The sequence below is a fragment of the Stylophora pistillata genome, chromosome 2 (genome assembly GCF_964205215.1).
Source record: "Stylophora pistillata chromosome 2, jaStyPist1.2, whole genome shotgun sequence".
NCBI lineage: Eukaryota > Metazoa > Cnidaria > Anthozoa > Scleractinia > Pocilloporidae > Stylophora > Stylophora pistillata.
In genome coordinates this window covers 1,262,201-1,288,545 of record NC_142520.1, presented here as the reverse complement: position 1 = coordinate 1,288,545, position 26,345 = coordinate 1,262,201, and the positions used below count along the sequence as shown (strand labels likewise).

Below are 26,345 nucleotides of genomic sequence, written 5' to 3'. Positions count from 1 at the left end.
ATAGAGAGCAAATTTTGTTGTTGGCCGTTGTTGTTTTCTAACGAAATGAGTGCAAAAAATATTAAATTCACGTCTTAATTATGCAACATACCGCACAGAAATGCGCGTTAATTAAATGTATGTAAACATAACTTTTGGAAAATTCGTGTTAATTTTATGACGCGTAAATTTTCTTCGCGTTATTAACATGCTTCGTTATATTCCTATAATAAGGTACAAAATGTGTATCTGAGTCACCTACCTGAAGCTTGATTTAAGAGAATCCAAAATTGGAAGATGGAAGCCCTTACTGTGTCTGCAAAGAAACATATCAACTTGATTAACTTTGAGCTGGTTATTATTACAAAGAGACCAGGTAATTATTCGGACCACAATTTGTCCCGACACCGCATGACACATGTGTGTGCCCTCACTGATGTTTTACCCTGTTTGTATGCATGTTTGTTGTAGTTCAATTTTATCTTTGGTTCAAATTTTATTTTCCTTTGTTTCAAACTCATTATCATACATTAACTTGACCGAGAACAAAGGAAAATAAAATTTGAACCAAGGATAAAATTGAACTACAACACATGCATTGCTTAGTATTTTGTGACATAAACATCAAGCATTCAGAAGAAACTTTCAAAACTTGCGTATTAAGCAAGTGATTCAGTCTTGTAAGTATGCATGCCATACAAACAAACTTTAAGCTGTATGGTTCAAATCTTTACCTAGCTATATAACTCATATTATGAAGTTGTACATGTTTATATATTTAGAGCAGACAAAAAAGACACGAAAGTACTGTATGCATCAGTTTGTGAATAAGTTCACAAATCATTCGTCAATAAAGTGCTTAGTTCTAAACAGGTTAGATATTGTCCAATTTAATATTAATCACTTTTTATTGTCTATGTCCCTACACTGTTTATGCACCAAACACTGACTTGGTGGTTGAAAGAATTACAAAGTACCTTTGACAGATCTCATCAGTCATGTTAGACAAGTCTGTGTATTTTACATTTGTGGCTGATCCCATCATTGCCATTGCCTCATAAGCGTAATTAGCATTTTCAATCAAGGAATATAGTACAAATGTAACACGTTCCGTTAAGTTGATTTCTAAGAAAACATCATTTCCTGGTTAGCTCAATGGATAGAGTGCTGGACTGTTGTGCGGGAGGTTGAGGGTTCGAGCCCTGGCCGGAACAACACTCAGGGTCTTAAAATAATTGAGAAGAATTTGCTACCTTTCTATAACATCAAGAAATGGTTAGATATTCTAGTCTTCTCCGATAGGGACGAATAAATGGAGGTCCCGTCTCCTGCAGGGTTGGGGTAGGAGACATTAATTTCCCACACACGAGATTACTGTGTGATGGATGTCTTCCCCTGGGGTGGGATGGGTGGGAGGGTAGACTAGCGCGAATGGTTCCTATGTTCCTTTCTAGTCCTTCCCCACTGCAAAACTTAATGCATTGAAAATGGACTAAATTAAACTAAATTAGACTAAATTAAATTAAATTAAAATTAAATTTCATTTGGCTATTGCAAGATATTGACATCATTATGTTTTCACTTCTCCTTACACTGTCAACTCAATATGCAGAGGATAGGTGATGAGAAGACAGAAACTGAACAGTTAAGTGATGATATCATGATTTATTACATCCCTTTTGAAATCACTGGTGGTCTCTGTAATCTGATTGGCTCTAATTGGTGCGATTTATTCATGAACCACACCATTTTTTGCTATAAATCGCATCATTTTACGCTTGACTGAGTGTTCGACACATGACATCAGTCTTTCTGTTTTGCATACAAAATAAGATGTAAAAGTGTTTCTGGTTCCACTTGTTAGTTAAAAACCGGCTCAGTACTGCATCAGTAAAATATTTGAATTGACCAAGTCCTGTATTTGGACGATTTCAAAATGGATGTAATTAAGTGGTAATTGAACCTTGCGTCATGCAATTTTGGTCTGAAATCATACTTATGCTTTCAAATTGAACTCACGCTGCACGCTCGATTGATTTTGAAATCACATGTATGATTTCAGCCCAAACTGCACTCCACTCCGTTCAATTACCATTATAAAACACTTTCCAAACTGTTACTGGATCAATGTCCATATCTGACAAAATACTTACCCACCACTCCCCCAACCAAAAAATAGTCCACTGATAACAGTTAGGGTTAAAGTTGGTTATGAGGAGGGAGGGGTGTGGGTCTGTTGTTGCTCAACTACAGATATTGATCCCTGTTTTTCAACAAAATGCATAACAGCTCAAAAGGAGAATATTTAATTTAATCAAGGGAGGGTGGAGTTGAGCACCTGAGTACAAAGTCTTGACCAGGAATATGGATGGTCATTTTGATATGAACTGAAAAAAGGCACGTTCACTGACTCCTCAAAGAGAATCACACCAAAGAACCATACGACAAGAATAAACAGCCTTCTCCATAACACTTTCAACTGAGTGATCAAGCCTTTAGAACTTTACCAAAAGATACAAGTCAATTAACTCCTGCCTAGCTTGCGAAAATTGACACAAATGTCTGCACAGCTCAGCCAACAAACTTCCTTCCAGCAGGGACCCTGAGGAACTGGAACTGTGGGTTGTTTCTTCTATTCTTTTGAACTCTATTATCAGAGTTTTGAAGTTGTCCCTTACAGGCTGTTAACAAAATAAATAGATTTCAACTCAGTGAATCAAATCAGAATGCATGTGGCTCCCAGAGCCTTTGTTGGCAGAGGAGCCTATGACCTCTAGTGACACCTACTTTGTATCAAAGTCAGGTTACTCAAATCATTTTTTAAAACCCTCATCAGTCACTTTCTGTCTAAAAGATTGTAAAGTCTCATTGTTCAAGTGAAAGTGGTCCTAAAAATGATTGTTGTTCATTTGACGGAGGTGAATGACATTTTGACAGCCTCATTGAGGTCATTGTAAGAGTAAGGCAAGGAATTATTAGTCATTTGGTTATATCAATTAAGTTGAAATTATAAATTGGCCACCATAACAAATAAAAAAGCTGACGTTTCGAGCATTAGCACTTCGTCAGAGTGAATGGGGAAGGGCTAAAGCTCAAAATGTCAGCTTTTTTATTCGTTACAGTGGCCAATTTACAATTTAAACTTAGTTGATATAACTAAATTACCTTGTTACCCCCACCGACAAAACACCACAGTTTCTTTAGAATTGTCAGTCAAGCATTAAATCTGGTCAGCTTTTCTTACATACATCTTTCCTGAAGAACTTCTTGGCAATAAAAGGAAAAGAGATGTCTTTTCCGCCATGGCCAGATGTGACAGGGTGACAAGCAGTGAAGACCATGGTGTACTGTATACCAGTGGCAGTCTTTTTGTTTCATTCTCTTTCTCCTACAAGAGAAAATAACCACAAATATAAAGTTACTGTCACTTCACAGCAGTTTCAGTTTCCACCATCACATACAAATTCTGCTGCTCTGACTTAAGACTCAGCTTTCCAAAGGGGCAAAGTTATGTTTCATTTTATCCCACTCTTTGTACCAAGAAATATTCATAGTCTGTACAGATTCACTATAGATAAAGGCAAATTTCAATCGAGCAAGGAAGTCCTTTTTGGGAAACCAGGGAAGATTAACTTCAGTGAAACCCTAGATGATAGTGGTGAATTATGAATTAAAGTTAAATGTTAAATATTTCAATTTGAACTTCCACTGTCAAATGTGCATGAATTAATAGTTTTTCTAGTTGTTGTAGTTCAATTTTATCCTTGGTTCAAATTTTATTTTCCTTTGTTTCAAACTCATTATCATACATTAACATGACCGAGAACAAAGGAAAATAAAATTTGAACCAAGGATAAAATTGAACTACAACACTAGTGAGTAACCCTCAAACTCCCAGAGGTGATTAACATGTGATTTCTCCCTAGTTCACACATACTTTCTCTAACAAACTGTTGACAATACTACCCAAACTTATCAGGTAGAAGTTTTAATCTTGATCTAACACCAAATTCTTGTAACTGTTCTACATGGAACTTTGTGTGGCAGCTAGAGTGGAGAGTTAAGAATCACAAAAAAAAAAAAAAAAAAAAAAAAAATTTCACAGAACATTACCGCTTGATCTTTTGCCTTGTCAAAGGCCAACTGACTGAGGGCATGAAAAAATGTCTCCAGTAAAGCTTGTTCTCTAGAGATAGGTGGTATGCTTGGAGAAGGATTGGCGCCTCTCTTCTGTGTAAATATAAGCAAAACGCCATTGCACTGCAATCCGATTTTGAAATAAGATTATCAAGGTATTCATACCGGGTTCTAGTGCTGGAGAAGAAATGACAACCGCAATCCTTTAAGTCTAACTAGGCTAAACAAACAAAATAACGCCGTCACCACATCCGTTTACTTCTACCCCCACCCTCGAAAAATTCAACAAAAAAATGCTTAATCCAAAGAACCTCGAAAAACTACTGAGTTAAAGCTACTGATTAGTAATTTCACATTTGAAACAACATTTGAGACTCTCCTTTAAAACCTAAACTAACATATAGGATTCTTATGCTTACCTGATTCCATTTTTATATTTTCTTTCAAGACAATTCATAGTATTCCAAGGAAACAAACACCTCCTTTTACATCTTAAATCTTCCCAAGGTACTGCAAAAGCGTCCGCCATCTTTGTTTAGGACATGCAACCAAGCCTTGTAGGCATACCAGTCTCTCGCTTCTCACTCGCCAGGTCACATGAATATGATGGAGGTTCGATCTTCCTAACAAGTTTTTTTTCGTCGACATTTCGCCGGTAACTTCATTATATCACATGCTAGTCTACGTATTCTTAGACTTCCCTTCACTTGAAAGAGGACTCATTCAATTTATTTGTTTGTAAATAGGTGAAGATCGTCAATTTTCTAGCGATCAGATTTGATTTACATAATGCAGTATTTATGTATTGCCGAAAATTCCTACATTTAAGAGAAAACACCACTTCCGTTTGGAAAACCATTTATACAATTTAAGTGAATCTGAATAATAGCTTGAGTCTTTATTTTCAGTCACTTTCAATACACTATATGTTGTAATATCCTCTAATGTAGATCAGCTCCGTTAAATTTGTGTCAGAAATTGTCAAGCCGTATCGTGTCGAAACAGCTGAGTTAACGTTTATATCATAATTTGTTTCCCTTCAGTTTCAAACTATGGCCAGTTACGAGAGCTTAGCAGATATGGCCTCAAACAAGGGCGTGGAAGATCCAAATCTTTCCTCAGGTAAAGTTTCTTCGTTTGTCTATCCTATTCATTTATTTATCTATTTAGTTATTTATTTGTCTATTTATTTAGGCTCTGTTTGAATTAATCTGCGTCCATATACTGGGTAATAAGTTGTTGGTATCATTGCTCAGGTGATTACAGAGATTTCTAGCACTCTGATTGGTTGAGGATTGTCACATATCCCACCGTAATCACCCAGTGTGGGGTGTTTATAGCTGGGGTGCTAAAGTTTTTGGAACAAACTGAAAAGGATCATGATCAGGAAATGAAGACCAGTAGAAAATGAACTCAAAATAAAAAATGGCAAAATGGTTATAGTGTGAGAAAGTGCAAGTGACTATGTCACAATTGATAATAGAGACCTGAAGCAAGCCATAACTGCAAAGGCTCGCAGGACATGGAAAAATAGTAGCATGGCATGTGCATTTTAAAAACTTTGTACATGACTTAGCAGTCTTCTGAGAAAGGAAATGGTTGACAACAAATTATGTAATTTCTTCATAATAACTCGGTTCAAATGTTCAAGAAACTACAATGGATGCCAATTGATGATGTAATACGGATGAAGAAATTGTGCATGATGTTCAAAATTGTGAACGGAGAGTGTCCGCATTATTTTACAAGGTATAGAACTTATGTAAAAAAAAACCCATTCTTATAATATGCGAGCTTCTTTTCATGATCATCTTGCTGTGCCGAAATGTCACTCCAACACAGGCCTTTGAACATTTCATACGAGTGCCACTTACTTATGGAACCATCTGGACGACATATTTAAAACTGTTACAGATGAAAGCAACTTTAAGAAACTTTTAGTGAACAATTTTTTACAAAGTAGTTCAGATCGTGAACATTCTACTATCTCTAGAACATTTTTAATATAATTATGCGCATGCTGTTCTTGATAATCAAGTTTTTATAATTCTTTTTAATACAGCTCACAATGTAAACTACTGGGTTACCAGTAATTGTGTTAGCTATTAAAGTTTATTTATTTATTTAAGTTTCCATTTGTAACTCAATCCTCAATCCTGCTTGAATACATATTTTTGAAGTTGAGGTGTGGTGCTATAGGAGACAGTAAACATATCCATCCATTTTTGGAAATTCCAGCTAAAATATTAACTAATTTTTTCAATGACATCTTTTTAGCCATAGCCATCCTAACTGTGAGGTACCTATCAGTTTGAATTTTATTGGCAGAGAGGGTATAAGTGTGACTTTCATGCACCTATTACAGAGAAAAGTAAAGCAGAACCAAAGCAATCCAAAATTACCTTCAATGCTCAATATTGAAAAGTGAAGTAACAGTTAAAGTCACAATTACTAGCAGTGAGCGCCACTTAATCTAAACCTGCTTCTTTCTTATCTTTGTATCTTTTGTAGCCATTGTTATGCCATTTGGATTGTTATCAGTTGAGAGTGAAGATGTTAGGAAACAGAAAGTCAACTGGCAGTCGTATGTTCAGTAAGTTCCAAACCCTTTCTCAACAAGAGATCTTAGCTAGGCATGCAAAATATTAAGTAGCTGTTCAACTTTTCTGATAAGGATTATCATGGTGATGACCGATGGTGTCTCTGAGAAAATTGGTGATAATAATGACCACATTGATAGTATTAAAAGTGACAACAATTAAGACGATGATGATCCACAGGAACGACAAAACACATTTTATTCTCTGATACAGTAGTTATTCAGCTAAAAGACCCACCTTGGTATAAGATGCACCCTGAACTAAAGATTAAATGACAATGTCAAGTTCCCGGGTGGAAAATTTTGTGAAAATATACATGTTTACTCTGTTGCAAGGTGACTTACTATTAATTCTAATGATCCATGCATGTACAGGAAGAATAAAAATGTTGTGCCTTAGAATCTAGTAACTATGGTAACTTAATTAAAAATTAATTTAAAATGTTCGCTTCTAAGAACAAATTTGAACTTTTGTCCATTTTTGCATAATTGTAAACAGAGGAAAATGGCATCCAAATGACTGTATATTACTTCATATAATAATGTGATATTAAAGGAAAATTCATTATGATAAGTGGGATATCGGTTTTCAAGTGCAATTTAATGCAGAATTCGTTAGTCAAGTAATGGATTTTCCTTGAATTGCATAATTGAATATAAACAAGAAAAAAAGAAAACAGTATTACTTGATATAGTTGTTATAGATGCGAAACAATTAACAATTATTCCACGAGCGCGCGTTGGATATGAGATGATAGATAGCCAACGAGGCGCGTAGCGTCGAGTTGGCTATAATCATCTCATATCCAACAAGCGCGAGTGGAATAATTGTTTTATTAAAAAAGTTAAATTAAATTATTAAATTTTATTAAATTTTTAGCTCCCTTTTAATTTTAAGCTGACACGTACACTTGCCTTATTTGTAGATTATGGTATATTGGCGGATATACCATAATGGCTAAGCCAATAAAAAGTCTTGAATTGCATTATCCAATGATCTAGTTTTTAATAATATCACTTACCCTTGTTGTCAAATTGCAATTCTATGCTAAATACCTTGTTTCGTTCAACCAATCAGAATGTGAGATTTTAATCAATGATGGGATTGTCTGTTTAATTTTATTAGAAGCCAAATGATAAACCAGGAAGATTATACAATGATAGCTGATTATGATTGCATGGGAGCTGAAGAAAGAGGAAGAATTCTTGAGCAGAAGGGAGATCAGGTATGAAAATGTGATAAGTGTGCAAAAGACCATCAAACTTCATTTCTTGAGAACTGCCTTGAATGATTTCCTTCAATAGATTTGATTTTCGCTACATTTTTCTTTTTCAGTTTGCCAAGAGCTGTTTGTCTATGCTTACTCGACTATCGCGTGATCAGACAATCAGATACATACTTGTCTTAATTGATGATGTGCTTACTGTAAGTATTTCAATTCATATTTTGTCAAAACAGAAAATTAGTGGAGACTAAAACAGGTGTTGAGTTTGTGACCATGTCTGTTTGATGTTAAAGTCCAGTGAGGCACAATGTTTTATTTTGTCACTTTGGTTAATGACAGTGAAGTTAACAAGAAAATTTACAACGGACAATCAAATTAGAATTTATTCAATAAGAATACTTGATCAAAAGGGAATGTTGTATTACTATCAAACCAATCATGTTCTCTGAAATGCCTAAAGGCAAAAACATGAAAGTGCCTTCTAAAAAAAGTGTGATAGAAGATGCAAAAAACCATCCTGTATTTCTCCCACTCATAATGATAATGGTTTGAATTCAAAGTGAGAAATTTGAACATCCTTGTTAATTCTTTCACTTTCAGGAGGAAAGAAGCAGAGTGTCTATATTTCATGAATTTGGTAAAAGGTAAAATTTTCATTAAACTGAATTTTTATATTGATTTTTCTGCCTCTTATGTGCCTCCAGAGAAATGAATGTTTTTTTGTTTATTACCCAGGGCAAACATCAATGTGTGGACTTTATTTCTGAAGCTTCTTAACAGGCAGGATCAATTTATTGTCCATCAGGTAACTGTTGGGCATTAATCATGTAACTCTAAGATGAACAACAAACAAATTCTCCTTGTGATCAACATTCTCTTTCTCCTTGTTTGTCTCTTGATTTGTGATGTAATAACTAAAAAGTCTTTCTTCAGGCAATCTAGAGCTGTCAACCCTTCAGATTTTTTGTATCATGGAATTATTATAATTTTAGCTTTTTTTTTCACAGCTGTATGTAATGTAATTCATTTTCATTGTATTATTTCAGACAGGTATTATTATAGCCAAGTTGGCTTCCTGGGGAAAGGTTTTGTTGCTGGATTCTGACCTTAATTATTTCCTGTCCTGGATGAAAAATGGTCTGGCATCATCAGTAAGTATTAACTGGCATTGAATTCTTTCTGACATTATATCACCCCTGAATCAAACATTGAATTCACAAGAATACAGGAAATGATCACCAACTGAAGAAGCTCTTGATTGTTAAACAAATTCTCCTGTCAGCTCCCTAGAAATGTATGGAGAAAAGTATGAAGAATATGCATGTTGCAGGTAAAAATTAAATTCAGGTAAAAAAAAAAACTTAACCTAGGATGAATTTCAATTTCCTTTGTCTCAGAGCCCTAATTATTCACAATCAGGACTTGGAGACAAAGAGAATTGAAATTCAACCTAAGTTAAATTTTTTTTTACCTGAATTTAAATTTTTACCTGCAACATGTACACTGAGTCAGGGTGTTAACCTGTAGGGGTAACCTTAAATTATTTTCATCAGGCTGTACAGTGTGCCTGTTAACAAATGAAGAGCTGACACAAAAATACAAACTTTTAATACTTACTTACTGTCAGATCCATTTGTCTTAAAAGGATTTTTTTTTTTTTTTTACAATTAAGGGAAATGGATACCATCATAGTGTAGCTCAGTGTCTTCAGCTGATGCTGAGACATCAGGTCTACAGACAAGCATTTTTCAAGGCAGATGGCATTCAAAGGTACGCTTAAACAGAAAGATAGCCAAAAATTCCCCTCACTTCTTGCACACAGGATGCCCAACTGAATTACAGCGCACCCTTGCTTGTCCCACCCAACCCCCAGAATTTTTTTTGATTCCTTTACCCATTTCCTTGTAACCAGCTATATTCCCAAGGAGGGGAGTGGAGGGGGGAGACTGGTGTAATTCACAAAGCATCTTTAACCCTTTAACTGCCACAAGTGATTAACATGAAAATTGTCCCTTTCATATTTGAGAATATTCAAATCAAGTAGAAGTAGTTATCTTGGTCTAACAACAAATTCTTGCAAGTAATTGACAAAGAAATATGCAGGAGCTAGAGGAGAGGATCAACAATTAGATCGTGGAAGTTAAAAGGTTAAATGATTTACAGTCTTGGTTAATCTTCAACTCGTATATTTGATGCTTTCTTTTCTTTCTCCTCTAGTGTTGTGTCCGCCCTTGTGGCTCCTAACATTGGTTTCCAACTTCAATACCAGCTGATTTTTGTTCTCTGGCTGTTGTCATTTGATCCAAGGATTGCGGAGCGAATGATCGGGTAATGAACTAGTAAAACTCAGTCTTTGTTTTTTGTAATACTGAAGTATAGGAAGAATCTTTTCAACTGGAAGGGTTGTACACTAGCACATTCTTGGAATTTGAGAGGATACCAAGATATTCCATGTCCTGAAACCAGAGTTCACAAACATCCTTGGACCCCCTCCCCCTCAGTTATGCTCAGGCGATAATAAAAGTAGGTCACTCGCTGAGCTACAACTTGTAATAATAACACTTAAATCTTCTTTTACAGAAATAGTGCTGTTATTCGTGTGATAGCCGACATCCTCAGAGAATCAGGCAAAGAGAAAGTGACTCGGATTATTATTGCCACGCTAAGGGTAAGTTTGGTGAAGACACTTTTTTAAAGTAAGTTTCATTTTATTGTTGGGTAGCTTGGGGAAGAGACGTTGCCTTTTTGCGTTTTACAAGTGAGCGGAGGCGAGCACGAGGAAAGGGCGTGGAAAGCGCGTGAAAAGCGCGTGGAGAGCGCGAAGAAAGCGTGCGAGGCAAGACACGTGCAAGTGGAGGAGCGTGAAAGGAATATTGCCACCCCTACCCTACCCTACTGCTTGACTTGCCTTTCGTGTACTCTCTATGCGCGCCTCGCACGCGCCTTCACGCCTGAAAAACGCAGAACAGATAACTTCTGTCCTGCATGTTATTCTTATAGGGAAGATACTTTAATTCAAGATGGAGTAACTTTGTCGTATACACGTATCACAAGTAGTTAAAATTATCATAAAAACCTAATCAACAACTCTTCTCTCGTGTACAAATGAAGTGATGAATTTGAAGGTGCAGGTGTAGTTTGTAGTGATGATCAAAAAATATTTTCTCCTCACTTCATAATATGTTGTCAAGTACGAAGGTGATGAGAGTATAGAAAAGTATCAGTTAGGGAGGAAGGTGTTTAAGTAAAATCCAAACAAAAGTTCCTCCTTTTTTTTTTTTTTTTTTTCAGAATTTGTTGGAGAAACCAGAAGAGAAGAAGAACGAGGCAGCATTGTCCATGATTCAATGCAAGCTTCTTCCTGTAAGTTGACAACTTTTAGATTTTTCCTCATTTTTTTTGTTTGAAATATTCCAGCCTCTATGAAAAAACCTCCTGTCCTTTTCCTTAGGTTCTTTCAGTGTTGAATGGCAAAACCTGGGTCGATGAAGACATAACGGTATGAGGTTTTCTTAAGTTTTAGAATTGTTTAAAAAGTAATTTCTCGTAACAATGTCTATTTACTATTCAGTAAACAGTCGATCCAGACGAAGAAACTTGTCAGTTAGAGGAATTTAATGCGATGTTGATGTAACTTCAAATTCTCTCACCTAATTTACAAGGAAATTCATGGTAGCTAGTAGGAAGAATTGGCAATTTTATCCAAGAAGATAGAAAGCGCAATTTCGGACCCTGGGTTTTAGAAGTGTTTAAAAAATAATTTCTCGCAACAATATCTATCTACAATTCAGCAAACAGTAGATCAAGGTGAAAAAACTTGTCAGTTGGAGGATTTTATATTGATGTTGATGTAGTACCAAATTCTCATGCCAAATTTACAAGGAAATGTATATTAGCTAGTAGGAAGAGGTGACCATTAGATATAAGAAGGTGGAGGCGTAAGAACCTTTTTGAGGTTCAGCAAATGAGTAAAAACTAGCGTGCAGGAAGCGTGCAGGTGAGGTAGCAGGAAGCGTGCAGGAAGCGTGCAGGTGAGGCAGCAGGAAGCGTGCAAGAAGCGTGCAGGTGAGGTAGCCGAAGATTACTCTCAGAGGCATAAATCCAGCACTAAAATCAGAAACAAAGATTGGATAATAAGTGTCGGCCTGTGTTGAATCTTCGCGGAAGGCATGGTGTTGATGATTGCAACAGTTTGCTACTGAGAAGAATTTATGGAAAACTCAGCTAGTATCACATCCGCTTGGGTAATCGCTTAGCCATTCTCGGTCCATATCTCAACAATTTCGGCAGTAATCATTGTAAACCTCGGAAAGAGGAGCTGTACTTCCGCAGAAATTGAGCTGTATACAGGCAACTACTGTTCTCAGAGAGGTTTCGTTAACCCTTGAACTCCTAGATATGATGAACTTGTAACTTCTCCCCATAATATCCATACGTTATCCAGCAAACAGGTCATGAGAATACTCAAACATGTCAGGTAGAACTTGTTACCTTGATCAAACACCAAATTCTTGTAACTAATTTACAAGGAAACGTGTAGCAGCCGGAGAGGAGAATTCACAATCCGATCTTAAGAGTTTACTATGTATTTCATGTTGCTCTTCAGGACGATGTGGAGTTTGTATATGAAAAACTAAATGAACGTGTACAAGATTTGAGGTAAGAATCATTCATTTGTCATGATCATCGACATTTTGCTCTCACTGGTGTTTGAACCGATCTTGTTTTTTCTCCCTCGACCCAGTACCTTTGATGAATACGCAGCCGAAGTTAGATCAGGGAGACTGGAGTGGAGTCCAGTACACAAATCTGAGAAGTTCTGGGTAACTAGCTTTTTTTCCCTAGTAATTGAAGATGTCTGTGATAGTTTCAACTATTTTTACCTGGTTTAAGTTCATTACTTTAGCTATCTTTTTTTTGACTTTGCCCCTTTAATTCCATTATGATCGGAGATGTATTTCTTATTAACGACAATATTTCAGAGTAGCACCTTTATAAGATAAACCTTTTTGCACAAAAGAATTAAGCTCGCGCTTTGCAAGTATTCTTTTTGAAACCATTTGATCTTTATTTTTTTTTTGTAGAGAGAAAACGCTCAACGTCTAAACGAAAAGAACTACGAATTGTTGAAGTAAGTTCACAAAATGTATATCGTAGATCTTCGAACATCCCGGTGCCGGGTTTTTTTGTGGTGTGCCTGTGGAACTAATGAGTGATGAAAGGTGAACTTAGGACCTGTGCAAGGTCTGATATCTTTTGGTACTATGGTATTCCCACGAAATTTTCCATAGTCAACAGCATGCTAAGGTTACAACTCGCGGGTGGAGAAGAGATACAAACTAATGTATCTACCCGTTTTTCTTTTTAAAGAATCCTGACTAAACTATTGGACAAGTCTAATGACCCGACCATTTTAGCAGTGGCGGCTCACGATACTGGAGAGTACGTACGGCATTACCCACGCGGGAAGCAGTAAGTTTGTTATCCGACCGAAACTTTTCATAGTCAGAATTTTAATTCCTCCATCCCTTGCTGTGAAATACAGCTTGTCAATTTTACTGGGAGAGTATATTCCATTCATTAACTCCTGTAAAAGAAAGGTAGAGATTTGTCTTACAGAGTGTAATGAAATCATTTAGATCTGTGTATGATTTGGAAGTACTGCGCGGAAACAGGGGGATGGGTTCTAGACCCAGTCTTCTTCGACCTAACAGGAACGGCTGTTACATGGTTTGTTATATCCGAGGAATGACTTCTTGTTTTTTTTGTAGTGTGCTGGAGAATCTTGGGTGTAAAGTGATGGTCATGAAAATGATGACTCATAATGACCCTAATGTTCGTAAGGAAGCTCTTCTTGCTGTACAGAAACTCATGGTTCACAACTGGTGCGTTTTGAGATTACTCATTTTCCAATTTTTTTTTTATTTTTTTTTTTTATTTTTTATGTTGGTGTGTTCAATCCCCGAGGCTTCAAATTATGGGAAACGCGCCAAGAACCGTAGTTTCCTTTCTTTGTTTGACGGGAAAAGTTTTGCTGAAGATTTTGCTGGTGACTCAGAAAAACAACAACAACAAAGACTACAACAACAAAACTGAACAACAAAACATTGTGACTTGAGATTCAAGACTGTGTAACCAGGTCATACAGTAAAACGAGGTTTGCCTGTACCAGTGGGTACAACAATTAGTGAAACATGCATTAAAATATTGCGGTGGGTTCATTAAAGGTCGAAGGCGCGAGAAAAAATAGCAAGAGAGCAAGAAATAAAAACCTGGTAACGAGTCTTGTAATATTAACTGTCTTTCTCTTCCTTTAGGGAATATCTCGGAAAGCAGTTGAAGGCTTCCTAAAAAGAAGAATTAAAATAAATATGCAGCGAAAAAAAGAGACATATTATGAATTTTATGTGAATATTGTCAATTGAGTTGGAGCGGATTGTCTCGGAAAAGAAAAGTCACGAGAAGCCGATAGAGGTCGAAGAAAGTCTCATCAAAGCTGCGAACTGTCGATGATTGACGAGCTGTTATCGATTGATTTCGTTTTTTCCTAGCTCAGTTCCTCGACTCCGAATGTATGCGAGGGTGAAACCTCTTTGATTTGGTAGACGTTCTGTCCGTTTTAAAGGTGTGTGAATAACTTATGAATATTGAATTCAAACGCATGCAATATAATAAACGTTTCTTTTGAATTTTATGACTTGTAGAAAATTTATTTAGGAAGGTTGTTATATTTGCCCATATAACTTAAAAGGGAACTCGGAGGACAGTGTCGGCAAACCCTTTTTAACACCTGAGGGACCGTTCACTTTTTACAAGTAGGGAGGGCTGGGGGGATTTGGGGGGTCACCAAAAATAAAGCGGCCTTAAAAGGGGGGGTATCTAAAAAAAACAATAAGGCGAAAAGGGGGAGTCACGTAAAATATTTTTAGTAATGCCTTAACTGAAGTCAGAAGGCGTTAGTTTGTTAATAATTAAATTTGTTTTAAACCATTTCTTGCCATAAAATTTTGCGCTCGGCAATTTGCGATCGAAAGAGGTCTAAAATCAGATAAGTTTCGACCACAGGGATTTTAGAAAATTTCTTTATCCATCACATCTTAGATATAATATCTCCTTTTCCCCATTTCACTGTCTTTTCATAACATTAATTATTAAACACGAGGCATTTAAACGAACAAAAAAAAAATTTGCACATAAGGTATTTCCAAGCAAATTGTTTTCGCCCACATTATACAAATTAAATTTTTGTGAAACGAAAACACACAAGAGAATCATTCTTTTTAAAGTAGTTCTTCAGGCGAATCCTTTCAATAAGTGCACTATCACAGCATGAAAAGATAAAACACGTCTCAGTCCCGTGCTGTTTTTACTCTTGAACCTCTCGTATGGCGATGCTTCATTTATAAATAGATATTGTCCGTTGCTCAGCTGTGTCAGCGACTAACGTATTATGGTTTTCCCTTTGCTGAGAAGAGCTCAGCCATTTCCTTGTTTAGTATTCTATTCAGCTCGCTTCAATTTTTCCTGAAAATAATTCCCTTACCGTACCAAGGTCAGATTGACCGGCTTGTTTCAAACGTAACAAACGACATTTTGTCAGCATTGTAATAAAAGCGGTGAGATGACTGAGAAACAGCTGTCAGATGCAAGAAGCTTAAAATGAACACATTTTTCTTTGATTCAAATTCAAATAACTTGGTAATAATCCTTATTAATCTCAGGCAGGACCTGACTACATTTTAAAAACTAACTTGATACGCCCTGAATATCAATTTCAAAATGCAATTACGTGCTCTCAGCTCTTTTGAATTTTAAGTGCAAGATGAAAGATTTCTTTGTGCACAGGGTACAAGCCTTTTGCTTCCTTCACTACCAGCTTAACGTTTTGTCATTGTAAATATTATATTTTTGTTTTCATTTTGATATTGTCAACTTAAGACTTGCTAATAGAGAAAACATTCTATCTGCACCTGCTATCAGACAAAATGCGAAACAACCGACTTAAGTTTAAATTTAACCCTTAGAGAAGAAAAACAGCTCATTTACGACTTAACAGAGAGAGTTTAAACTTTACAGAGCAGAACTCGTTGATAAAACTGTTCCAAATCGATCGCACCGGCCACTCGAAGAGTTACAACTATAATTTCTCTTAATGTTCCCTTTTGATCTGAAGGAACATAATTTTTTGAAGGCCTTCCGAAATGGTGAATACCTCAATCCATAGACGACTGGGTTACAAAACGAATTGGCAAACCCAACCCACATTGTCGTCACTAAAACATTTCGAGGAACCTTCAAAGGACCAGCGATTTTTCTGTAAGTACCAGCCGTGTAAAATGGCGTATAACAGAGCAGGAATATCCCAACAACCAAAGCGAAAGTCCCAGCTGATCTTATTTCGCGCTTCAACGAGTGTGTTTCGACTGTTCTCGACATGTGTTGTGGTTCGCTTTCCTCGCACATGTCCGCGGACGATTCGCGCAGGCTTCGTTCGACTCTGCTCAACTGCCTGGCTTGTGTAAAGGCGGTTTTGAAGACAACAACGTTGGAGAAGAAAATGATTCCAAATGGTAAAATAACAAATATTCCCACAAGAAAGAGAATATACATGGAATCTCCAGAGGAGTCACGGTTGAAGTAACTTGAGCAACCGTAAGTATCCGCTCGGTACTCAAAGTCAGCTAGCGGTATATTCAAAATGACACTTACTGACAGCCAAATAAGCAACAAAATTGTTACCACCCTTCTTCTTGTGACTATGAATTGATAACGAAGTGGTTTCTGGATGGCTATGTAGCGATCAACGCTCAACAAACACATATGAAGAATGGAAATAAATGATAACGTGAGGCCAACGGAGGCGATTGCACGACAACAAAACTTGCCAAAAATCCACTCTCCGATGGCAGTTGTGGTAGCGTTAAGAATCATTATGATCACCATTGTCAAATCAGTCAGCGCTAAGCTAAGCAAGATGAAATTCGTGTTTGTTCTCAGATGGCGGAATTTCGCCACCGAAATACAGATCAAACCGTTCCCCACAACTGTGGCTATTATAATAAATGTAAACACGATCATCTGAGCGACAACTTTGACAGTCCCATCCTTTTCAGCATCGTTCGTTTTCCCGTTCAACATTTTAGCAGTCTAAACAGCCCCGTTCCAAAAGATTTCTAATCAGCTTGCCCCTTATCTTGTCACGCTCCGACCTGGTGGGAAATCTACACGCAACTGACAAATCACATGTCACAAAGGCATAATAAGAGTAAAACAATTTTCATTTTGGTAATTTCCATGTACCAATTTTATCCCGGTAAACACCTGCTAACGAACGCGAGTTAAATAAATCATCGTTATGAAAACTGAAATGTTCGGCTAATATTTTGCGTTTCCGTTTTGGAACAGCTTACATCCAAGCTAAGTAGACAAAATTTTTTCTTGAAAAACAAACAACAGCTCACAAAATAACGCGAATACCACTAAACCTTTTAAATTTTTTCTTTCAGTTCGACCGGTGTTATGGTAACAAAAGTCTTTCTATGCCGTGTATATATAGTACCCTTTTGCTTTGTTCGTCTTTTTTTTTTCCCATTTGTTTATTTTATCATCTTGGCGGCATTACAAAGTTATTTTATTTGAGAGCGGACAAGGAAAGTCAAATGCAGATTGAAAAAGGTCATGTTCCGATTGCCAATGTCTTTGTTGAGAGTACGCCAAGAGGCCTTAGAGACAATGCTCAGAATACTATCAATTAAAACTAGACTTTAAGACTGCCACATCTTGATATTCGAAAAACAAACTATTAGCAAATTTTATGCTGTTATATTTTAACTGGAAGCGCTTTACCTGAAGCAAAGTGTCACCGTCACATGAAGTAATATTCTGAAGTGCAAAGTCCTTCTTAAACATTAACCTGTTTATTTTGTCCTTCTGTTCCTTTGTTTGCTGTGAATATAACACCTCTTCATTTTCAATTCAGTTCGAACACATCTACCTGACGTGAAGGGCAGATTATACGGTAACGTGACGTTATAAAACTCCCAGTCGCTTCATGTTGCGGAAACCGAAGTTTAGAGCCAGCCCAATGTGCCACGTGACTCATAAGTAGGCTTTACCTCTTTTTTTTTTTTTTTTTACGAGGGTTTAATAAATATTTTAGCAATTCCGACTACATTGATTTCTTTAATAAATAAATTCACTCTATTTAAGCTTTCCTGCATCTGATAGAAAATATATGGAAATATACTTACACTGACATAATTCACAACCATTTCTGTTTTTTGAAACAATTGTCTCTTTTTCACAAGTGATTTTAACGACCGAAAACATTAGTTACAGTGTGTGCTTGGAAGACATCCTCTTTGGACAGCCGTGGTTGGAGAACAAAAAACTATTTCTTCTCGATTTTAAACTGGGATCGTTTTGGCTTTTTTGAAGCTTTCTTCTTCTGTTTTTTCACCTCTTCTTTCACTGCACAGATAGAAAAAAAAAAAAAAAAAAACAAGCTTAATTTTTTTAGACGGCGCTGTTCTGGCGGGACAAGAAAAACTTGCTCGAGCTGGTAAGGCTACTCCTTACGTAGACGCGCGTGCAAGTTGCGCTGTCCCGCGTGTTTCAAGAGTAAAAAAGAAAAGGAATTATTTCCACCACCGTCTGCAGCGTACAGCGAGGGAAACTCTGGCAAAATTTCACGAATATTCCTCGCGAGGTCGCGCGTGCACGTTGCATAGTCACGTTGCATAGTCAAAAGGAAAAGGAACTGTTTCCACTACAATCCGCAGCATACAAAGTCCAAAACTCTCGCGCATTTCACGAGAAGTCCATGCAGGAATATAAATTCTATTACAGTGTAGCCTGAACTATTCCCGTAAGTTTTCCAAACTTATCCCCCCCTATTTACCGACACGGTCAACAAACCAGTTCTGACGATAGGAAAGAGAGAATATCTACACGCGCGTAAGACGCGTGTAATGCACGCAAATAACACGCAGAGTGCATCTCTTTTCTGTGCTTTGCAGTTCTTCTTGCGTGATTCTGCAGACGCTGACAATTGAGTCTGTTCTAGGGCTTAGGTAATTAAAACGAAACGCGATAGTAAAATTAAAACGAAACGCGATAGATGAAAGGCACCGCAATGGCAGTGGAGCGAGAGGTTTGGGTGGGGTTAAAGAAAGCAGGGAGATTTGGGTCGAGTCGCGTAAGGAACCCAACCGATCCAATTCGACTCGACCCAAGCTCCCCTCTTGTTTTGGCTCCGCCACTGCTACATCTTCATTATTTACCTGGGCTTGGACTTGAATCCATAAAGAAGTCATCCTCTCTAGGGTCGAGTATTGGCGGTGGTTCCTGATCTCCAGATTCTATCAGACATGACAGGCAGTAAAAGTAGTTAAAAACTTGGACAAACAAGTTATTTCTTATGACTCCAAACTTTTCCCATTGGGAGTTACATAAGATAAACATGTATGTCGGATTTTCCAGACGATCATCACTTTCAACCCTGATGATAGCAAACAGCCAAAAACGTTTGGTTCAAAAAATTTTAATTTTTTCTAATCTTTCAGCCTTGTACATAGAATATAGTTTAAAACAGTTTTCAGAAACACTATTCCCTTGGGAAAGAACTCGGTATTGTTTTCCACTAAACACACACATGCATGAAACATTAACTTTCCCTTAATATGGACAGTAAGCAAACCCTGACGGCAATTGCTAAGAGATAATAGAGAAGAAAAAGCGACAATGCGGAAAACAGTAGCTTTGCGCGTACATACTATGCAAAACAACAACGTTAAGTCACCAAATTTTGCGATTTCTGAGAACGGAAACATCGACAGCAAATGAGTCACGTTTGTGTTTGGAACTCAACCTTGGCTAACCTTGAGGTCTGGCACTGCTAGAGAAGATGAATTCATGGAGCCACTACCGAAATTGTAAGTAAAAATATAATTTTAATCACCGTTTTCCTCACCGTCCTAAATACTTAGGGCCCATGATTAAAGGTGCCCTGGATCTCACGTGGTAAGCACGATTAATAGCAAAAGGAAAACATTTCTCACCATCTTCACCGTCTCCCTTCGAATCAACTCGTCCTGATTCTTCGTCACTCAACACTAGTTTAGGTTTTTCCTTTGTCACTTTTTGAGAAGCTTTACCCATTTTCCAAATTGTACTGGATGCATCCTCCAACTCACCCCCTGCCACTTTCTTTGCAATAGTTTTCTGGATTTTTTCTGCAAATTGCAAAGAGATACAATCAACTAAAGTCGAGTCCTCTTTAGATCAAAATTTAAAGTGAGGTCAAAAGTAATTCAACAATTGCAATCATGGTTTTCCCTTACTATGCTCTGTGGTTTGTCTAAAAAAAAAATGTGCCACCCCCTAAACTAAACAGATGCAAAATTAAAACAAAATGAGAATTGCTCCCTCACGTTTTCCTATGCTCCAAGCTAATTGATTGGTTTTACTTCGGGATCAGGGTCATTATTTGAGCAACTGTGCACCCACCCCTCCCCTAACCCAACATTAACCCTAACTTGTTATCAGTTGATTGTTGTTAGGTCAGGGGTGGGGTGGGTGCACAGTTGTTCAGATATTGACATTGATCCTTACTTTGCATTCTCACTGGCTCCTTGTGATTTTTCCTTAAATCTGATTGGTTGATACGACTTGATGTTGTGACATTTTCCTTAAATCTGATTGGTTGATATCATTAGTTGTTGTCATATTTTTCTCTCATCTGATAGGTTGATTGAATTACTCTGTACTTGGTTTTACCGCAGTCAATCTAAGAACACAGTTTGTGATGATTCAAAGGTTTGTACTTGTTTACACTTTAACTCCCATGAGTGAACAAGGCATAATTTCTCTTTACAATATCAATACAACATCAAGCAGAAAAGTGACAAGAATAAAGAAAAATGTAAATTAGGGGATTATTTGCTGATTCAATACCAAATTCGCCAAACTAACATAATACAAATTATAGAGGCCCTGATAGGGTAAATACCAACGGGCAACATGGCGTTGAAACAGCAACATCAGGGAATAAAAATGCAACTTCAAGCACGACATTGATGAAATTCTGACAGCAACATCAGAACCTTCTGAATGGCGATGTGACAAAGTTGGAAATTCAGATGGGCGACATCTATATCCCCCCTAACAGGCCCTCATTATATGGCAGACATGAAGGAGAAACACTAAATTATAAGATCTGTGGAGTGATATGGTTGAAACATAAAAACCTCTGTGACATTTCTTTACCTTTTCTGAACTAATATAGTAAGCCTTATCAAAACAAGAAGTAGATGAATTTAATAACACTATAGTACATAAATTAGAGCACCTTGTTTAGCAACAATGTCTGCATTTGTATGGGATGTCAGTGGAAACAATGAAATATACTTGGTGTTTCCTGGAAAATGCTAAATAAGATAAAACAGTGTTACTTTGGCAAAAAAATTAGTTTTAAATTGAAGTATCATAATTAGTCAAAATGACACTAGTGGCAGTTGCATACACATGGCAGCAACAAGATCTTAGATGGTGCCCAAGAATAGGAAATGAATGTTTAGAAGACAAAGTAGCTTAATAGATTCCTCGGAATCTTGTCAAGTAGTTGATAAGGGGTCAATGACAGCTTCTAAAAAACAACCCTGTACTTCTGATCATTTCTTAATTCTAATTTAACACTGCTGATCTTAAAACAGATGGACTACCTTGATCGAAAAAGTATTAATAGCTGTATTAATTTTCAACTGACTTACAACAACATAACCAGTTCAAGAGGAGACCAGGCCAAAATTGTAACATTTGTATGACACATTTTATCTAGCACCACCCTTAACTTACATAAACATAATTCCACTGCTGCTTGATCTCTTCAAGCTCTTTCAGTAAAGAATTTCTGCAGACATATAGATCAAATGAACCCTTGTAGACTGTACAAAAACCTGTAATACTACATAAAACATAGCTGTAAAAAGTTCCACACTCTTTACTTTCTAAGTACGTACACATTTCTTATTACACGACTCAGGCAGTCAGAGGGCCATTAACTAAAATCAACCAATCAAAATGCTCTATTGCCAGTCAATATTCTCTCAGTATTGGACCGGGCACTGTCCCGAATGGTCCCAAATGATACCGCACTTGCATCCCTTTGAACTTCAGTCGTATAATAAACCAAACTTGCTTGGGACCATACTGAAAGAATATTGGCTCTCAGTCTTTTTTGTATGGACCTCGCTGCGCTCGGTCCATACTGTGAAGACCTGATCGGGCCGATATTCTCCCAGTACGGCCCTCGCGCTTGATTAATAAGATATATTTATACCATTTTGCCTGAGTTCTAAAGTAAACAGTAGAGTAACATGTTACCATGTAGTCTGATTGTCTTCATAAGAGCAGTCCTGAGAAGAACTGTCGTCTGTAGACACAATTGATATTTCAATATCCTTAATAGAAATCACCATCATCATTAGAACTGAATATGACGTGATTCTGCTAGACAAGTGTTGTTAAAGACATTCACTTCTATCAGCGATTACCTCAGTTCTTCTAAGGACTACTCTCACACAAAGGTCAGGCTACATCACCAGATGCCCATGAATTCTACAGTCTCATGAATATAAAAAAGTTTCCCAGCTTTTAATGTGGTTTATAAGATTCCAAGAAGAGAGTAATTTCAAACTTAAGCACTTGTTTTTTCCTTTTTTTTTTTTTTTTTTTTTTTAAAAAAATGACTTGGATACTACACTGGGTTTTAAAATGCATTTAAGTAACATCATATTTCCATGGTTGTGATGTTTTGAGACAGCACCTACTTTTCAGAAATATTTAAAAAATGCAATAAAATCCCCTGGACACCAGGAAGGTTTGGAGAATAATCACAAAGAGTTACTCATAATCTAACCTTTCCTGGACCTAACATTACTCTTGTTGCCTCTTCGGTATAGAAGTCCCCCCCCCCCCCTCCTTTAACAGCACCATTCTCTCTGGGTTGAGATGAGATAGTGGGGTTAAAAAGCTAAGAGACTGGGCACAAGTGAGATACTCACATGACAAATTTCCTGAGGTTTACATTTATTTAGGAGTGTACCACACTCAGCACTCAGAGACTTCTACCAACCTTGTTTCACTATTCTCTGTTTCGTTCAGCTCTTTCAAACAAGATTTGTATTTTCTAAATATCTTTTTTTTCTCTGCATAGAAATAGAAATCTTCAATCAATTATCTTAAAACAACATTTTCTTAAGAGTTGGTAATGAGATCTTTGAATCAATTTGGACAAAAATTGTAACCATGAATAGAAAGGGTGGTAAATCGAATAATTACGGTGTTAGGAAAAAATAAATACTTCTACTTTGTTTTCTGTTTGGTGGGAAACATGGTGGCCTTATAGTTAGCTTGTTAGGTCTAGTCTTTGTGTTGTGTCCCTGGAACAAAACAATGCCACCCTCCACCCTGGAGTAGCAAAGGGTAATGCTTCCCATCCAGGGAGGAGCGGTCATACTCCTACTCACTTCATGCTACAGAAATCAGATAAGCTCCTGCCAGATGGGCCACTTGAATTGAATTATGTTCAAGATTATACAATTCCTTTTCTCCCTGTGACCTTTTTTTCAAAATTTATTGCACAAGTTCTGTAAACCACTAATGTGCATAGAATAAAAGTGTCAGAATCACTTACCAAAGAATCTGACTTTTTTCGATCTTTTTTCGATCTTTTTCTGTTTGTCTTCCTTTGCTTTATCCTTAATAGTCTCTTTTAAGACATCAAGCATTCGCTCTTGGACAACTCTCACAGTTGCTGGAAGATCACTCTTAAAAAATGGGAAAAATATACCTAATGGTCCATGGTAGAAGAACACACATTTTGGGCTTTCTTCTCAAGGATGTGAGAGATGGTGAGCCAGTGATCTCAGGAGTAAAAGAGTTGAAAAAGTTTGGGTCTTGATAGAAAAGGGAAAACTGATTAATAGTTGTTCTACTTAAGAGTAGACAAAAGGAGTTTGCTTGCCATGCATTGTATCTGATTTCTCCATACAGTATCACTTCTGTACCAAACATTTGAGTCATGAGAATTAAGAAAATGATCATCAACCTGTTACAAGAGGCTCTCCCTGTCAGAACTGTAGTAAATGTATAGTGAACAGTATGGAGAAGAATAATACATTCAAGTTAACTACTGTGACTGCTGTGACCGGGATTATTCTTTTGAGGCTCGAGTTATCTTACAATCACGTGACATAAAGCACTCACTTAACCGCAAGGATGGGTACAGTTCAGGCGTGATTCTTCTCTCGCCTCGTCCGACTATTTTTTTTTAATTTTTAAAATCTTTTTTACAGCAACAATGCCCTATGTGCAAAAAAGAACTTCGTGGCTGTTCTTAACGCTGAACTCTACTGAACAAAGCTACTTCAAACAGCTCACGAAAAAATTTGATATGACGCGCTGCAAATTACATCTAGAACGACATCGTTCGATTTGTCTCACCTTTTTAAGCAGTCTCTGTACGTCTCTGACTTTATTTTTGAGGGACTTATTGTGTTTAATCTTTTCCCGATCGCTTTGCAAAGCCTTTGAGAGACGGTTAAACCCACGGTTTCTTGATCTTGGACCCATGATGGTGAGCACTGCTTTGTTACAGGAGCATGGGTTGTACTTACGTTACTGTCCGATAAAACATCCGAGGAGTACTAGAAACTAGTTTCCGAGTCGGGTGGTTCTCGGAAATTGTCGCAAAATCTGTTATGGCGGAACTTATTATTTGCGAATTGTCAAAAGTCGAGCGAGGTTGATGAACAAGACTTATATTTTTTTATTTACCTTACAGGGTGAAGAGTAAGTCAAGGAACTGTCTGTTACGTGCTGCTGTCTAACAGAGGACAGAGCTAAAGAATAAATGCTACGTCAAAGGGTATGCGGTCAACAACGCGGGCTCAGGTGTTGTAGGTCTAAAATTTAGCGAAATTAGCGGATAAAAAGAAGGGCTGACATTTAAAACCAAGGGACTTTGTTTTCGTCAAAGGCATTTTCCTATTTCCAGAGTTTTTAAGGAGAAAATTAATTTTTAGGGGGTGTACCAAGTTTTTGGAGGTTGTTCTGTAAAAGAAAAGCAGCTAGGAAAACGACACCTCGAAGCAACAGAATAGGAAATCAACCCTGCGAACGACTCAAAATTCGTGTTTCCACACTGTCATTCAGCTCTGTCCCAACAGAGTACTTTTAAGGAGGCGCACGCTGAGGCACGGTGCCCGCGAAATATAAGTCAGCGTGAACTCGCCAAGAAAAGATGAGGGCAGAGAGGGGGGAAAGGGAAGACTGACTGACTGGTTTCTCTTTTAAGACCAGGAATTAATGTTCTTTGCAAACAACAAGCAAACAAACGAGAGGAAAATTAAAAAAGAAAAGGTTATTTTGTTCATTCTCAATTCTGCGATGTTCTGTCTTATTCCCAAGACACCATAAGCCTTCACCCTCCCCCTCCGTCGCAAAGTGCAAATTTTCTTTCCGCTAGTTTTCTTAGAATCGAGATCCGGAAATACACCGGAAGCTACATCTTATCAAATAAAAAGCTGAGAGAGAGTAAGATTCACCCGAAAGGTGCCTGTACTTGTTCCATGTGAGACTTCAAAATTCATTTATCTTTGAAAGATCAGGACTCAAAGGCAAAACATTTGCCTCACCAGGTGCATCATTGCCAGCAAAGCAAGGAGACATTTTTCCACATCAAACAGAAAACTGTAAAACAGTTTTACTCCGACAATATTGCAAAGGAATTTAGCGCTTGAAGATTGGTCAAGTGCAGTAACTTCAATATTACTTCTTGAAGGGAAAGTACGGTCTTGAAAAAGTTAACTTATGTCAAAAGTTACTTACGAGCGTTTTCCTAATTGGCTGATCATTTGAGCGAAAAGCGTTTTAGTTGCGAACAATTACGTTCCAAATATCAGCATTTTCAATTTGAAAACCGCCATCTTTGTTATGACGTAGCAATAGATAAGCATGCTCCCTTTGTTATGACGTAGCAATAAATAAGCATGCTCCTGCTGAGATGGATGTAAACAAAGAAGGACAACAGTGGCGAGGGGAGCTCTACTAAGTAAAGTCTTGACTTGGGCGATAGGATATGATATCCTGAAACATGGGCGCCTGCTTAACGAAGGATAATTTCATATTTTGCAAATGTGTCTAGGATATTTACCGGCAGTGTATTAAATTCCCTTTAGTTTTCTTTCGTAAAAGTATGAGACTGGTGGGTAAAGAAAAGTTACTTGGTGGACTCACAACAGACATATAAAAGACAAGATATACTTATACACTGTTTGGAAAAGCTAACGATATCGAAAGGCAGTTTTGGTCAATAAGACGGATGGTTTCAAAAAACAATATAG

At 37.2% G+C, this 26,345-nt stretch overlaps 5 protein-coding genes across 15 annotated transcripts in view; 1 reads left to right on the top strand and 4 right to left on the bottom strand.

The window, feature by feature from the left end:
- Positions 1 to 3,271, bottom strand: part of LOC111341441 (KICSTOR subunit 2-like) — a 31,427-nt gene extending 28,156 nt beyond the window's left edge. For 8 of the 9 annotated variants that reach the window (XM_088751339.1, XM_088751341.1, XM_088751340.1 and 5 more), the window contains exons 1-4: positions 3,145 to 3,271; positions 2,497 to 2,660; positions 957 to 1,033; positions 242 to 295 (exon numbers count right to left, since the gene is read on the bottom strand). In XM_088751339.1, the coding sequence (XP_088607465.1) occupies positions 242 to 295; positions 957 to 1,030 (128 nt within the window). In that variant the 5' untranslated portion in view covers positions 1,031 to 1,033; positions 2,497 to 2,660; positions 3,145 to 3,271. The other variant, XM_088751337.1, reaches the window with a different exon arrangement.
- LOC111343428 (KICSTOR subunit 2) overlaps positions 1 to 4,661 on the bottom strand; it is a 67,292-nt gene extending 62,631 nt beyond the window's left edge. Inside the window, exon 1 of the mRNA XM_088751344.1 lies at positions 4,536 to 4,661. Coding sequence (XP_088607470.1) covers positions 4,536 to 4,545 — 10 coding nt within the window. The 5' untranslated portion in view covers positions 4,546 to 4,661. The remainder of the gene's footprint in view (positions 1 to 4,535) is intronic.
- Positions 4,662 to 4,689: 28 nt separating this feature from the next.
- On the top strand, positions 4,690 to 14,635 carry LOC111341430 (V-type proton ATPase subunit H). Its single transcript, XM_022948396.2, has 19 exons — positions 4,690 to 4,771; positions 5,160 to 5,238; positions 6,628 to 6,709; positions 7,842 to 7,941; positions 8,052 to 8,141; positions 8,542 to 8,585; positions 8,677 to 8,746; positions 8,988 to 9,092; positions 9,614 to 9,711; positions 10,159 to 10,269; positions 10,522 to 10,609; positions 11,233 to 11,304; positions 11,393 to 11,440; positions 12,548 to 12,600; positions 12,686 to 12,764; positions 13,026 to 13,072; positions 13,312 to 13,413; positions 13,713 to 13,826; positions 14,259 to 14,635. Exons 2-19 carry the CDS (start codon positions 5,169 to 5,171, stop codon positions 14,290 to 14,292), a joined length of 1,407 nt encoding a protein of 468 aa, XP_022804131.2. The 5' UTR covers positions 4,690 to 4,771; positions 5,160 to 5,168; the 3' UTR covers positions 14,293 to 14,635.
- A 374-nt stretch (positions 14,636 to 15,009) lies between these two features.
- Positions 15,010 to 17,950, bottom strand: LOC111341431 (octopamine receptor beta-1R-like). Its single transcript, XM_022948397.2, has one exon. The coding sequence runs from the start codon at positions 17,077 to 17,079 to the stop codon at positions 16,012 to 16,014; it is 1,068 nt and encodes a 355-aa protein (XP_022804132.2). The 5' UTR covers positions 17,080 to 17,950; the 3' UTR covers positions 15,010 to 16,011.
- A 153-nt stretch (positions 17,951 to 18,103) lies between these two features.
- The window catches only part of LOC111341433 (uncharacterized), a 54,731-nt gene continuing 46,489 nt past the window's right edge, over positions 18,104 to 26,345 (bottom strand). The window contains exons 1-8 of one of the 3 annotated variants that reach the window (XM_088751346.1): positions 24,445 to 24,612; positions 23,636 to 23,768; positions 23,075 to 23,147; positions 21,796 to 21,904; positions 21,290 to 21,368; positions 20,001 to 20,174; positions 19,224 to 19,301; positions 18,104 to 18,411 (exon numbers count right to left, since the gene is read on the bottom strand). In XM_088751346.1, coding sequence (XP_088607472.1) covers positions 18,332 to 18,411; positions 19,224 to 19,301; positions 20,001 to 20,174; positions 21,290 to 21,368; positions 21,796 to 21,904; positions 23,075 to 23,147; positions 23,636 to 23,768; positions 24,445 to 24,573 — 855 coding nt within the window. In that variant the 5' untranslated portion in view covers positions 24,574 to 24,612 and the 3' untranslated portion in view covers positions 18,104 to 18,331. Of the gene's footprint in view, positions 18,412 to 19,223; positions 19,302 to 20,000; positions 20,175 to 21,289; positions 21,369 to 21,795; positions 21,905 to 23,074; positions 23,148 to 23,635; positions 23,769 to 24,444; positions 24,613 to 26,345 lie in introns of those variants that run through there. The other 2 variants (XM_088751347.1, XM_088751348.1) reach the window with 2 other exon arrangements.